Source organism: Peromyscus eremicus, chromosome 8a (genome assembly GCF_949786415.1).
Source record: "Peromyscus eremicus chromosome 8a, PerEre_H2_v1, whole genome shotgun sequence".
NCBI lineage: Eukaryota > Metazoa > Chordata > Mammalia > Rodentia > Cricetidae > Peromyscus > Peromyscus eremicus.
Window position 1 is genome coordinate 57,436,227 of NC_081423.1, and position 13,922 is coordinate 57,450,148.

Consider the following 13,922-nt stretch of genomic DNA (forward strand, 5'->3'; position numbering starts at 1 on the left):
AGGGAAAACCCACTTTGGCTACCCAAGGAGTCCCACACCCATGTGTTTCTGGAACATTCAGCTATTATTTGGGAGCCAAATCATAATTCACTTGCCAATTTCTTTTATTCCCAAGAAGCCATGCACAGTGTTTACGATTCTGCATCCCTGCTCCCTTCCCAGTGCCCTGGCAGAAACAAACAGGTCAGAGTTTCGAGGGGGCCCTCCTGTGTTCTCCGAGATAGGAAGGAGGAAAGAAGTGGGATAAGGTGGTTAATGCCACAACGGCCAGGACCAGCTGCAAGAGCCAAGCCCTCCCCAGAGATGTGGAGCTCCAAGCAGCTACCCTGGAGAGAGCTGGCAAAGGCTGGAGTCACAAGTCTCACAGAGTCCCCAGGTTAGGGACAGGCAACGAGGCTGAGAAGATTCTCATACACACTTCACACGCACAAGGCAGCAAAGAGGCAGAAGGGCTGAGTGGCCAGGACAGGGGACAGGTTCCACAAGAAGCAGGCACAGGCCAGGCATGGCTCACAGGAGCCCACTGTTTAGAAACCTACAGAACCCCATAGCAGCCTTCTAACACAGATGCCACTCCACATGTTCTGAACCCACGAGGCACTGACTGGCTGCCAGTCATGCCACTCAGCTTGCTCTCCCGGCTTCCAGCTCCCATCTGCAGACCTGCCTGCCGAGCAGCGTTTATCAGCCCTGTTTGCTCGGCTCCCAGCTGGACCCTTCATTGATGTCCCAGGGGAAACGTCTACTTTTCCTGCTAGAGCTAGAGGCCAGGGCCTCCTGCATGCTAGACAAGTACTCTACTGCTGAGCTACATCCTGAGCCTCAAGGAAGTGTTTCAACACCACACCACCCCCCAGGCTGTGTGTCCCATCTGCCAAGTGGAAGCAACCTGCAGCTTGGCCCTGCCTTCTGTACTGGTTACCTGCTGGGTGTCACCATCCGTGAAGGGCAGTTTGGTAGAGACATGGAACATGATCTCCCGGTCCCGGAAAGTGGTATACACTGACTCCACCCCTGTCTGTCCATGGGTCACATCCAGGCCTCCTCGGAAACTGTCATAAAACAGGGCAGGAACAGAAGGAGGGGTGAGGTGAAAACGAGTGGCATCATGTGCCACCAAGGGCAGGTAGCAAACAAGTGGGGTGAGAACACATGGAAGAGCTGAGGGCCAACGAGGGTACAAGGTCGGAAGGTGTGGAGACTGGTTCTTCGGAGCAGGCTGGCCGAGTGTCCTGCCATCAACCACCTATATGAGAGACAGAGGCGGACCTGGTGGCCGGGACCTGGTGGCCGGGACCTGGTGGCCGGGATCTGGTGGCCACATGTTAGCACTCTGAAGGTCAAAACAGGACGATCCCAAGTTTGAGGCCAGCCTGGGGCTATGGAGTGAGACTTTGTCTTACAACACAACCAAATTAATAAACTAACTAATGAATTTAAAGCAAAGCCTCTACTTCAAGCCTCGGTTATGCGCCCTCCACCACAGGGCTATTCAAGTGGGAAGGCCACCATCCATCATCCATTCATAACTCCACAATGCCTGACCTAGCTCCCCAAGGCCCCCAAGGCTGGACAATGAGCCTTTGCTCTGTCCAAGTCACTGATCAAGAGCTAGGACATCCAATCACTCTGCTGGATGTGGCTGAACCCATGGGAGACTTGAGGCCTGCCAGAAGAAGGGACAGCCGATCAACTTCAAACCATCAGCTTCACCGAGACAAACCACACGCCATCCACACTTGTATCATCCCAGGAAGGAGAAGTTGGGGAAGAACTGATGGCCTTCTAGGAGCCAGCCCCCTCTCCCTTCACAGAGATGTGGCTGACAGCCTGGGACCATAGTCTTCAGCAACTGGGAGGAAAAAGGAAAAAAAAAAAAAAAAAAAACCACAGATGCACCTCAGGCCCTTTCAGGTTCCAAACCTGTTTTGTCTGCATTATCTGTGTTAATCCCCTGTGAGTGACCTTGTGGGGTGCTATTATGTTCACGGTTATCTCCCTTTTTACAGATAAGGAGCTGGACTCTTCTCCAGGTAAAGGCACTGGTCCAACATCTTAGGGCTTGTGAGTGTCAGAGGTGGGATTCTAACCCTGGTGTGACTGACTCCAGACTCCAGACAGTAGTATGACTTCAAAGCGAGGAGAAGACGGAGCAAGGGGGGGGATGGGAAGGAGAAGGAAGCAGAGGAAGAAAGCAATTATTGAACACCTACTGCAACTGAACTAAGAGCTTTTCACAAGATGTTAGCTTCTTGTTTGGGCTCCTGGACTAAATCTTAGGAAAATCAAGGGCCAGGGTTTTCCAAACAATAGTCCCAATAGTCTAGCTTTCTGTCCATTTAAGGAACCATACACTGTTGCATGGATTTCTGCCGAGAGGGTTATTATGTTCGTGTGAAGTCTTAATTATCTGTTCTTCGCACGTTGTCCAAATTGGGTCATTCCCTTCCAAAGAGCACAGGGTTCTCTTTCTCCTGCCAGGTGACTGGTAGGGAAGGTGGATTCCTTTCACCCACAGTCTGAGCCAAATGTAATTAGGAAGGCAAACCTCAGCAGGAGCGATCTCATCATGCTTCCGAGGCCACTGCCTTTCAGCCAACCTGTCACTCTGGATTATCCCTAGGACCACTGAGTCTTCAGGAATGCAGGTACGTGAGCAAAGAATCAGAAGCTGGAAAAGCTCCCATGCTCCCCCAGGACAGAACTGACTGCCCTGGCCCTCACCAAGGGCCGCACCCATGGATGAAGCCAGTCCCTGACAAAACTCACCCTTTGAAGTCTTGCAGTGTGATGGTGTCCCCCAGGAGATTCAAAAACTCCTTGAAAGCTGGGCTCTCCTCATTATTCCCAAATAGCTCTTCCTCCAGGGTCTGGAAGAAACACGGGGGCCAGGGAAGGAATGAGAAGAAAGCTCTGGGTGTGAAGCGAAAGGGTTGTCCAGGTCCCTTTCCCCCCTCTTCCCTGTTGTCCAGTACATTCGCCATAGCTGTCCTCAGCTAGGGGGCGGGTTAATGGAGGAGCACTCTACAGGGCTGGGTGCTGGCCCTGGGTAAGGAGGCCTTGGAGTCCAGCAGAGCTCAGAGCAAAGAGCTTTTAAATGACACCAAAAGCATGATTCAAAGTAAAGGACTGGTCCCTGGCTTCCAAAGCAGCTCTAAAAAGAACTCTCAAAACTCTAAAGTAGGGCTTGGTGTGGCGGCACACTCCTTTAATACTTGCAACTCAGAAGGCAGAGGCAGGCAGAGTTCTGCGAATTCGAGGCTGGGGTGGGTCTACAGAGCAAATTGTAGGCTAGCTGGGGCTACCCAGTAAGACCCTGTCTCATAACAAAAACTCTACAGCAATCAAAACTACAATAAGACCCCACTTCACAACCATTAGGATGAGTCTGATGATGAATGACAGGAACAAATGTGGGGTGAGGTTACGGAGAACTCTGAACACTTGCTCACTGTTGACAGGGGTGTGAACAGGGCAGGTGCTCTGGCAACAGTCTCAGTCCCTCAGAAGGCTAACCACTGAGCAATTCTGCCCCTAGGTATATACCCAAGAGACATCAAAATGCATGAACACACACAAAAAAAAACTTGTACATGAATGTCAACAACAGCATTGTACATAACCCACAAGTGTAAACAACCCAGATTATCTCCCTACCAACCAACAGATTGTTTTTATGTGGTACAGCCATTCAGTGGAACATTATTTGACCTAAATAAGGAATAGACATACCACGTTACAACATAGATGAACCCTGAAAACAATTAGCTATGCAGGGGGAAAAAAAAAAACAAACAGTCAAAAATGTCACATTTATTCTTCCACTTCTCAAAGGTCTAGAATAGACAAATCCACAGAACCAAAGGCAGGCTATTTTGAGACAGATTCTCACTATGTAGCCGAGGCTGGCCTTGAATTTGGTATCTTCTAGGAACTAAATGGAACGGGACACAGAAGTGACTGTCCACGGGTGTAGGTTTTTATTTGGAGAGTGATGAGCATATTTTGGAACTAGATCATTATTGCTGTGCCACTGTGATCACACCTCAAGCCACCTGTGGAGCCGTAATTCTTACTATTGTGAATTGCACAGTGTGAGAATTATAGATTAGCAAAGCTGTAATAAAAACTTAACAGTAAGAAAAACTAGAAAATGGTCAAAAGATAGAGACACTTCACCTAAGTGGACACAGAGATGGTGAGTAAGCACATGAAGAAAATAATGTTCGGCATCATTAGCCGGCAGGGAAATGCACACCAGAACCACAGTGAGGTACACCATGCATGTGTCAGAAGGGCGAAATTAAAAGTCAGCAGCACCAAATCCAGCTCAGATGCAGGAAAGCGGGATCACTCACACACTGATGGGGAAACAGTCGCTCCCGAAAATGGTCTGGCAGGTACACATGCAATTGACCATGCAACCAGCAATTATACTGCTGGGCAATTACCCCAGAGGAATGAAAACATAGGTTCAAACCCAAATCCTACATAAGAGTGTTCACAGTGGTTCTAGTCATAGTCCCCCAAAGCTGGAAACAACCCCGATGCCTTAGTGAACAAATGGCTAAGCATGGCGTGTGCAGCCAGACCATGGAATACTACTCAGCAAGAGAAACAGGGCCTAAGTCAGGTGACAGACATGGAGACAGACACCTGTAATCCCAGCACTCACGGAGGTACCAAGTTCAAGGACAGCCTGGGCTACACAGTGAGAATCTACCTGAAAATAATTAAAAAAAAAAAACAGAAAGAGAGAGGGGGGAGGAAGAAGGAAACAGAAAAGGGGGGAGAGGAAGGGACAGAGGGAGAGAAGGGGAGGCAAGAAGAAAAGAAACAAACAGTAACACACTTGAGAAGCTGGAGAATCTGCTGAGCAGAGATCAGCCCTGAGGGTTCTTAACTAAAATGTCAATAACTCATAAAAGTATGATATCAGTGTGGTGTTATAGCAGTGTGAAACAAAGATGAGAAAACAGATAAATGTTTGCCAACAGTTAGGGGCCAGAGGAAGGAACAGAGGCCAGGGGTGAGGGGGTAGGGGGGAGACGGGGGGGGGGGGGGGGGGGAGGGACTGTAAAAGAAAAATGTAGGGAACCTTGTAGTGAGAATCTGTTTCTTGACTATGGAACCTACACATGGATAAAATAACATGGAATACACATACACACACACACACACACACACACACACACACACACACACCATCCATGACACACATACACACACCAAATACAAATCAGTCCACGTGAGGGACCTGCAATATGGCTCAGCAGGTAAGGGCACTTGCTGCCAACCCTGACAACCTGAGTTCAATTCCTGGACCCATGTGGTGTAGAGAACTGACTCCTGAAAGTTATCCTCTGATCTCTGAGTGCATGTACATAGATATGTGGATGGATGGATGGATGGACGGACAGACAAACAGACAGGTGTTTTTAAGTCCATGTGAACTGAGGAAACTAGAGTAATATTTCCATTATGTCAACAATCCTAGGTGTGACACCATGCTGTAGTTTGAGACCTGACCTTTGGGGAGACTGGGTATAAGTATCAGACCTTTCTCTATTATTTCCTCCTGTGCAAAAACTAAGAAGGTTAATAACTCCTAAAGAAAGCGAAAGTGAAAATAACAGTAAGTTCTGTAAATAGCGACAGACTTAAATCACTGACAATCCCTGCCTAACCCATGTGCTCTGCCCACAGAGGCAGGATCCGCAAACACTCACGGCTACACATAAAACATTGCAATTCGCCCCGTCAATTCTAGGACAGAGTCTCCACCGACAGCTCTATCCCATCTCTCTCATGCCTGCAATGGCTGGAACTCGGAGCTTCCCTCACGCTACACTGGCACTCTCCTACTGGGCTTGACAACCCCAGCCTGCTTTACAATAAGACCTCAGGTTCCAAGCCTTCAAGAGGCGACACAATCTAGCCCATCTCCACAACTTTATTTTGCTTTTTAATAGTTATTTCTTGGTAAGCTCAGCAAGCAGAAGGCTATGACGGAAGAACAATGAGTCCCAGGCCAGCCTAGGCTACACAGCAAGTTCAATATCAGCCTGAGCTAGAGTCTCAAAAGCAGAACAAAATAAATCAAATACACATTTGCACACATACTCATCCACTCTCACACGCGCATGAGCACACACAAACATGCACACACAAAACCACCTTCGGTTCATAATAGTGAGGGCCAGAGACAATGGCTTTCCAGTTAGAGTAGCATTCTATGACTTCTTTTAGAAATAAAAGCCCCTAGGAGCATGGTAAAACACTTGCCTAGCATGTGTAAGGCCCTGGGCTTGATCTCCAGCACCTCAAAAATAAATAAACAAACAAACAAATAAATAAATAAATAAATAAATAAATGATACACTTAAGTTTGAAAACTTTTTTAGGGAAATAGCAGTTAACTGCAGAGCAGAACAAATGCTGTAATGCAGTTCCCGAGTAAGATCCATGAATAGGTGAACACTGCTGTTCAACAGGAGGCAGCTAATGCCAGCCTAGGAGTCAAGACTGGCCTGCTTCCAATTTTCATAAATAAAGTTTTATTGGAATACCACCTGCCCAACTCATTTACATAGGTCTGAAGCTGTTTCTGCATTCAGAGTGGAGTGGTTGTGGCAGTCCCCAAGGCTCAGAAGTCTGAAGAGTCTACTACCCTGTGATTACTGTGTACTGACCCTGGTCTTCAGCATGCCAAGAAGACCTTGTCACTACAGGCTGTGTGGCAGCACGTGGGAGAGCAGCTGCTTCCAGGCAAGCTACATCTGCAACAGGAAACAACCCAGGGTGCCCACTGGGGCTGGCACTGCTCTCCCAGGATTCACACTCAGCACGGGTATGATCAGTGTCTCTGTTGTTGTACAGCCCTTGAGGTTGACCATACACTCGGGAGGAGGGCTTAGTCATCACTCCATCACCCACGGTGCTCAGCACAGTACATGACAAACAGGACAGTTAGGTGAGGCTTATTTTTATCCAAAGACCAGTTTAGAGCTTTTATGCAACCAATGTTCATATTAAATGTACCTCAGCTGTAGGTTTGCAGAGCAACAATCTGCCTAGAATTTTTTTTAAAGTATTTTATCTTCCTGGCTTCTCCCCTGCAGCAGCAGCAGCACTGGGTACGTAAACAACACACAGGCTGCTTTTCAGAGGTGGCTGGTTAATATTCAACAATTACAATTTTGCCGGAACATTGGATTGTAATCACCTTGTAAGATATGTTTTGGTCAATTTCACAATCAAAGAACTTTAATTACAGGGGTGACAGTAGCCAAGCTGTATGAAATAAAGATGTTAATATGTGGACGTCATTAGAGTAACAACCTGAATCATCTCCATTCAATTATGAGATGCATCCATGCCGGCTTTTCTAACTCTTCACCCAATTAGGGCTTCGAAGCAGACCTCTGTCTTTTGTGGTCTCATATCTTCAAAGAAACCAGCTACCCAAGAAAGCTAACCAACAAAGAAATCAACTAACCAAGAAAGAGATGGCCATGTAAAAAACCCACAGAACATCAACGGCCTGCTATTAGCAGAGCCAAATTTCCCATTCATTCATTAATCACATACCAATTGACTCTTAAACAATTGTAAGTTCAGAGAGAGAGACACAGAGAGAGAGAGAGAGAGAGAGAGAGAGAGAGAGAGAGAGAGAGAGAGAGAGAGAGAGAGAGAGAGAGAGAGAGAGAGAGATCCCCAACATCATGCTGGGTACAAAAGAAAAAGGAGCATGGAATCTCCTCACAGAACCTAGATGAGGAGACGTTGGTGCCTTCAGCTGACCATTCTGCTTGGGGCGTTAGTAATGTTCATTGTAGAAAACAGGCTTTAACAACCAGGTTTCCCAGCGAAGGAACAGAAACTTTGCTCTTTTCTAATTTCCATAGTGTAAATATTCCCAGCAAGGCTGATTTCAACCTACCATCAAGACATCACTGGGCTCCAACACCTGACTGAGTGAGGAGATAAGGCTAACTTCCCACTGGGAGAAGAGTAGCTAAGGCTAACCCACCCTCTCTCTTGTTTGAGTTTCCCTGTGACTCACAGCCCACAGATAAATAAATATAAGCTGAAAGAGCAAAGAGGACTCAGACTTCACTGTGCGAGCACTACATCACCATCTACAAGACTTGCAGGCCTCCTTGTGAAGTTGTCTTCCTGAACAGCCACCTCCAATCCAAGTCATGCCTTCAATTTGACAACTGTATCCAGAACATTTAATAATCACAGAGATGCTTACACCTCCATGTCTATGAGCACACTATTTCAAATAGCCAGGAAATGGAACCAGCCGAGATGTTTATCCAAAGATGAATAGGCAAATATCACACAACGGGACTTCACACAGCCAGGAAGAAAACTGAAATTATGACACTTGCAGGGAAATGCATACAACTGAAAGTCATTCTGTTAAGTAAAATCAGCCAGACTTGGAAAGACAGATACCACCTATAGGGCCCCTGAACTTAAAAAATTATGTGTGTCTGTCAGGCATGGGGGTGCACACCTTTAATCCCAGCACTAAGGAAGGAGAGTCAAGCAGATCTCTGAGTTCAAGGTCAGCCTGATCTACATAGTAAGTTCCAGGCCAGCCAAGGCTACATAGTAAAACCTTGTCTCAAAACACAAAAAAATAAAAAAATAAAAAATAAAAAAACGATGTGTACGTGTGTACTCACATGTACGTGTGTGTTTGTGATCATGAAAGATGAAGAAGGCAGGAAACAGAGCAGGGAATGGAGGATGTGTAACAAGAAAGCTGACTGGAGGTGAAGGGAAGAAGCTGAATTCCAGGGGGAGAGCAATGGACACAGAAACAATGGGAAACAGAGCATAATGACACAGAGATGAAGGTGCCAAGATTAGTGTAGTATACTAAGTGAAAATAAGGATATATATTAAGTGTTCTCATTGAAAACGGAGAGAAGGGGCTAGAGAGATGAGTCAGTGCTTAAGAGCACTTGCTGCTCTTGCAGAGGACCTGACTTTAGTTCCCAGCACCCACATCAAATGGATCCCATCTGCCTATAACTCCAGTTCCCAGGAATCCAACTCCCTCTTCTGGACCCCATGGGCACTGCACTCACATGTGTATACACCTATACAAAAACACACACATATACACTTATAATTAAAATAAATATAATTAAAATAAGGCATATCTTAAAAAAAAGAAAAAAAAAGAGCCTAGTTTAGAACCCCTGCACTTGGGGTGGGGAAATAATGCAAAGTCATAAACAAGAGGCTATGGTGACCAACATGAACCAAGGTGCTTACCATAAACAAGAGGCTATGGTGACCAATGTGAACCATGGTACTTACCATACACAAGAGGCTATGGTGACCAATGTGAACCATGGTGCTTACCATACACAAGAGGCTATGGTGACCAATGTGAACCATGTTGCTTACCATAAAAAAGAGGCTATGGTGACCAATGTGAACCATGGTGCTTCCCATACACAAGAGGCTATGGTGACCAATGTGAACCATGGTGCTTACCTGCCTGGCTTTTTGATAAATGACTCCAAACTTGAAAGTGTTGTTGACATCATGCTCATCATAGGACACAATCATCTGAGAGGCCTACAAAAATGTGAAAAGGGGGGAAAAATCAAGATTGATGTCAACAGGAGACAAGGAAAAAAACAAAAGACATGCCCACTTCACCAGAGAGTGGGTCCAGAGAGGAGACAGCCACATACACGCAGAGGAGGAGAAGCCAAGATCCAGCCTGTGTCAGGATGCTGTTCCAACGCCCTCTCTAGCTTACAGCGCCTAGGCTTCCCCAGCAGTAGCCAAACCTCCCATTCTGATCCCATCCAGATGTGCCAGCCACAGCTGGGACATAAGGAATTCACTTTATCCCACAGTTTTATTTGTAGTATTAAAAAAAAGCCAACTCCCTCCCCCAACAAATGGTCATCAAGGAAGGCTCTGCTCTAATTCACATCCTTTGCAGAAATGTAAGGTAAGGTTGAGCACGTCATGGCTCCTACCCAGATGTCAACCCACAAAATGAACGCACTCTAGGAAGACGTGTAAAAGGAAAGGAGAAGAAAAGGCGTGGCCATAGACTCTATCTATGCTTCCATGCTCCCTCGCAGAAATGGTCTGTGAGGTCAGAAACTCTTAAGTCTGACTCTGAATCCAATGCTTTGAACCATGTAGCGTCCGGTGACCAGTCAGCCTCCCTATATGCTTCTGCTCCTTCCTCCGTCAAAGGCAGATGTGAAATCTCAGAGACCCAGTGAGACAAGGCACACGGCACAGTGAGCACAGAGCAAGCGCTGTCGCTCCCATCATCATCCAGGGAACCCTCCAGAAATATCAAAACTGAACCGGTTTATGAGAAAGAGAAGAAAACCTCCACCACACCGAGGAGGGACTGGCCATGTGCTGTGCTGGAGGAAGAAACCTGGCTTGACTTGGCTGAAATACGTGCTCCATGACAGGACGCCGTTACGCTTTACCTCTGCAAAGGCCTCGGCTGTCTGGGAAAAGGGGTGCTCCTCAGCTCTCCCAGTGAGAGCCCTGCCAGCCACCCTGTAAGTTGCCCCTCACGGCTGCCTGTGTGGGTCAAAGGCGAGAACAGCTGCCCTGCAGGGGAGAGGCTGGCCATAGAGACCTTCCATGGAGCACGTAACTCTCTCTGCACGGGCGAAAATATAAACGCATCTCAGACAGACTCACATCTCAGCTGGGCATCAGCCAGCCTTCAGACAGACCGCATGAGGTACACCTGCTCTTCCGTTACCACCAGGCCACTCAGGCTTCCCAAGGCAGACCTACGAACGAGCCTCCTGACAGATGTGATTGTGACAAGGACTGCCAAACCTGAGTTCAGCCAGGCCTTTTGGATGAGGTTTTACTGGGTATTAAACGCACTCATTCAGCTTTGATTACAAAGGTAGGTCAACCTGAATGACAGGAAACGTTGCTGGTGTCGACAGATGATAACGCCATGACGACAAAGAGGCATCTGAGAGAAGTGTTCTACGCAGCTGAGGACTCCGCCGCCAGCGCATCCCCCACAGATATTCATATGCTTCTAAGAGTGCTGTGCCCAGTCGTAGCCATTTAAGATGTGGTCGAGGGCGTTCTGGATGTCAAAGCAGGGTGAACGTCTTGCTTCCCAACCAGAAATTTCATCTCACGGTTCCTGGTCGTCAGAGCTGAGACTTGGGGGATGGACTGAGCTGAGCCCAGGGAGCTTCGACTGCAGATGCACGGAACACAGCAGAGGCCATATTGGAAGTGCATCTCTGCTTCCATTTCCTCCCGGAGTCCCTGCTGGCCTCTGAAGCAGCTGTCAGGACACGGGGTCTTTTCCTATGGGCAATTTCAAGCCATTCTCCACTGTGGGTGATTTAAGCACTGTCATGCTGTAATTGCCGCTGCCTGCATTTGTTGGTTTGTTTTGTTGTTATTGCTTCTCCCCGCACACATCCCCATACCAGAACCGGGGTCAAGATCAGGCCAGTCATAAGAGAGCCAATATCAGAGAATCACCAGTTTATTAACTAAGGCCAGCAAGGCTTAGAGGACCTCAGAGCTGCAGTAACACGGGCAACCAGGAGCCAAGGTTTGACCTCTTCCTTCTAGTGCGTTTCTGAGCTCTGCACCCCATACCTCCATGACGTCAGGGTGGATTGGACTGTCTTTCCAGGCACAAATAGAATCTGCCCAACTCCAAGCCTGGTCTCAGAGAAGTACAGCTGGGGAGAGGCAGAAACACTTCAAAGCTGCTACCCTCCCCTACCAGCCTTCACAGCAGGCCAGGGACCTACTCAGCTCTGCTGGAAGCCCAGGCATGACTGTGGAGGGTACCAGTTTGTGGAGGGGTAAGTAAGAAAAGATGAAGACATAGAAGAGCATCACAGAGACCCCACATGACCCCTCCATGATGCAAGGAACTCCCCCATGGAGCCCCAGATATACAGATCCAGGCCAAGCTGGAGAGTTATGGACAAGAGGCCCACAGGGATAGAAAGTTCCTCACCTTGGGGTATAGAACAGGATTGAATTTCAGCCCCACTGCATCATCACAGAAAGCCTGAGCAGGGAAAAAAAAACACACAGGTCAAGAACCATGTCTATAAAGCACACACAGGCTCCTCTGCCCACAGACATAAAGCATCATGGGAGAATGAGGCACACAGGATTCAAATTCTGCTGCTCACTAATGTGGACCCAGGACAGTCTAGGGGCCTGGGGTTTCATGATAAAGAGAGGCAAAAAATGAAGTCTAGGAAACATTTCCATTCTGACTGGAAGACAACACCAAAAAGCCATCACTCCCCAACTCCCACAAAAGGCACAGTTCTGCTGGTATTCCTGTATTCAGAGTGAATATATTCTATGTATTCAGAGTGAGTGTCCCGCTCAGCCCAGCCAGCTGCCCTTCTGACTCCACTGACTCCATTCCCAAGTACACACTCATACAGTGACATGAACCTTTGCCCCCTGACCATCCCTTCCTCAGAGTAGGACTGGATCGGGATCACCCTCAGCCCAGCCCCTAACCCTCAGTGAAAGCTCCCTAGCCCACCACCTCCTCCTCTGAAGCACTAGCCATGGCCAGCCCTGCCTTCCTACTTCTCCTGTCTCCTGCGTGGAGTAGACTGTTCCACAAGCAGCTTGAGGTACAAGGATGAGCTGGAGGAAGGAAGAGAAGATGGAGGAAGCTGATAAGCCACCTCACCCCATCTAGGCAAGCAAAATCCCCTCCCAGTTCCCAAAGGCAGAGCCTGAGTCCCCACCCTAGAGCCAGCCCTGGGCTGACAGAATAAGCCACCTTCCCTTAATTTTTGTTTTTTACCTTGGCAATCTGAGGGACGCTGGGCAACTTGCTCAGTCCAGCCAAGGGGATCCGCTCATGGACCGTCTTCAGTTTGGACCTGTGTTCAGAAAAGGGTGAGATGAAGGCACCCATGAATGACAGTCAGTGGATAAAGTGGCTGAGGTCCTACCAGGCAGGGTCCTCAGTTCGCTTCCATCTCCCTGGAAACAGATCTGCCTCCCCAGCCAGCCTTGGGGATATGGACACCACATCAAGATGAGAAAACTCCCCAGGGGTGGTAGATACTTAAAGACCACACCTGGAGAAATGCCTAATGCAATTAGCTGCTTTTTTCAAGGCCACCATTATTTTCTGGGTTCTGTTTTTGTTTTTGTTTGTTTGTTTTGTTTTTTATTCTCCCAGAGAACTGGGCCCAACTTCTGGATATATTTAGATTTTGAAATGCAAATAAACCTTTATGAAAGATAATCTAATATTTGAAAATCTGGATTTACTCAAAATATAAATGGGAAGGAATCTGCTTTAAAATGGGATTCAACATAAGACTCTAAATTTAGCCTGTTCCCTGATTCATTTAGCACATTATCAAAGCGCTGAATTTCACGGACCACTTTCTGTGCCTGCTTAGATCGTCATATGATTTTTAATTCGTTAACCTCGTGGGTTGTAACTCTGCTAAGCCATCTTTTCATTCCACGGGTGAAACTCCAAGTGTTTGTGGTGTATGGTTTTTAATCATAATTCTGCTGAATTTAATTGGTTGTTATTTATTTAGATCACATCTATGCTCCAAAACAACGCTGGCCTTTTTTTTTTTTTCTTCATGTACCTCCCTTGCCAAGTTTCCATAACAAGGTATTATTCCAACCAAGCAAAATCACAGGATATTTCCTGTCTTCTGAAATGATGTGTGCGATACATGGATTTTTTTTTTCCTTTTTTGGCTCACTAAAGGTTTGCTATAGTGTATGTGTGACATCTCTGGGCCAGCTATCCTTTATAAGAGGCCCCCTTACAGTTCTTTAGTGGTAAACATATAAGTTTTCCATGAGTCAATGTGGATAATTTATGTTTTTTCACCCAAGTGCCCACGACATGC

At 47.2% G+C, this 13,922-nt stretch overlaps 1 protein-coding gene across 1 annotated transcript in view; it reads right to left on the reverse strand.

Moving 5' to 3' along the window:
- Rap1gap2 (RAP1 GTPase activating protein 2) overlaps positions 1–13,922 on the reverse strand; it is a 138,988-nt gene that overhangs the window by 24,612 nt on the left and 100,454 nt on the right. Inside the window, exons 8-12 of the mRNA XM_059270669.1 lie at positions 12,842–12,920; positions 12,023–12,076; positions 9,523–9,606; positions 2,770–2,870; positions 923–1,052 (exon numbers count right to left, since the gene is read on the reverse strand). Coding sequence (XP_059126652.1) covers positions 923–1,052; positions 2,770–2,870; positions 9,523–9,606; positions 12,023–12,076; positions 12,842–12,920 — 448 coding nt within the window. The remainder of the gene's footprint in view (positions 1–922; positions 1,053–2,769; positions 2,871–9,522; positions 9,607–12,022; positions 12,077–12,841; positions 12,921–13,922) is intronic.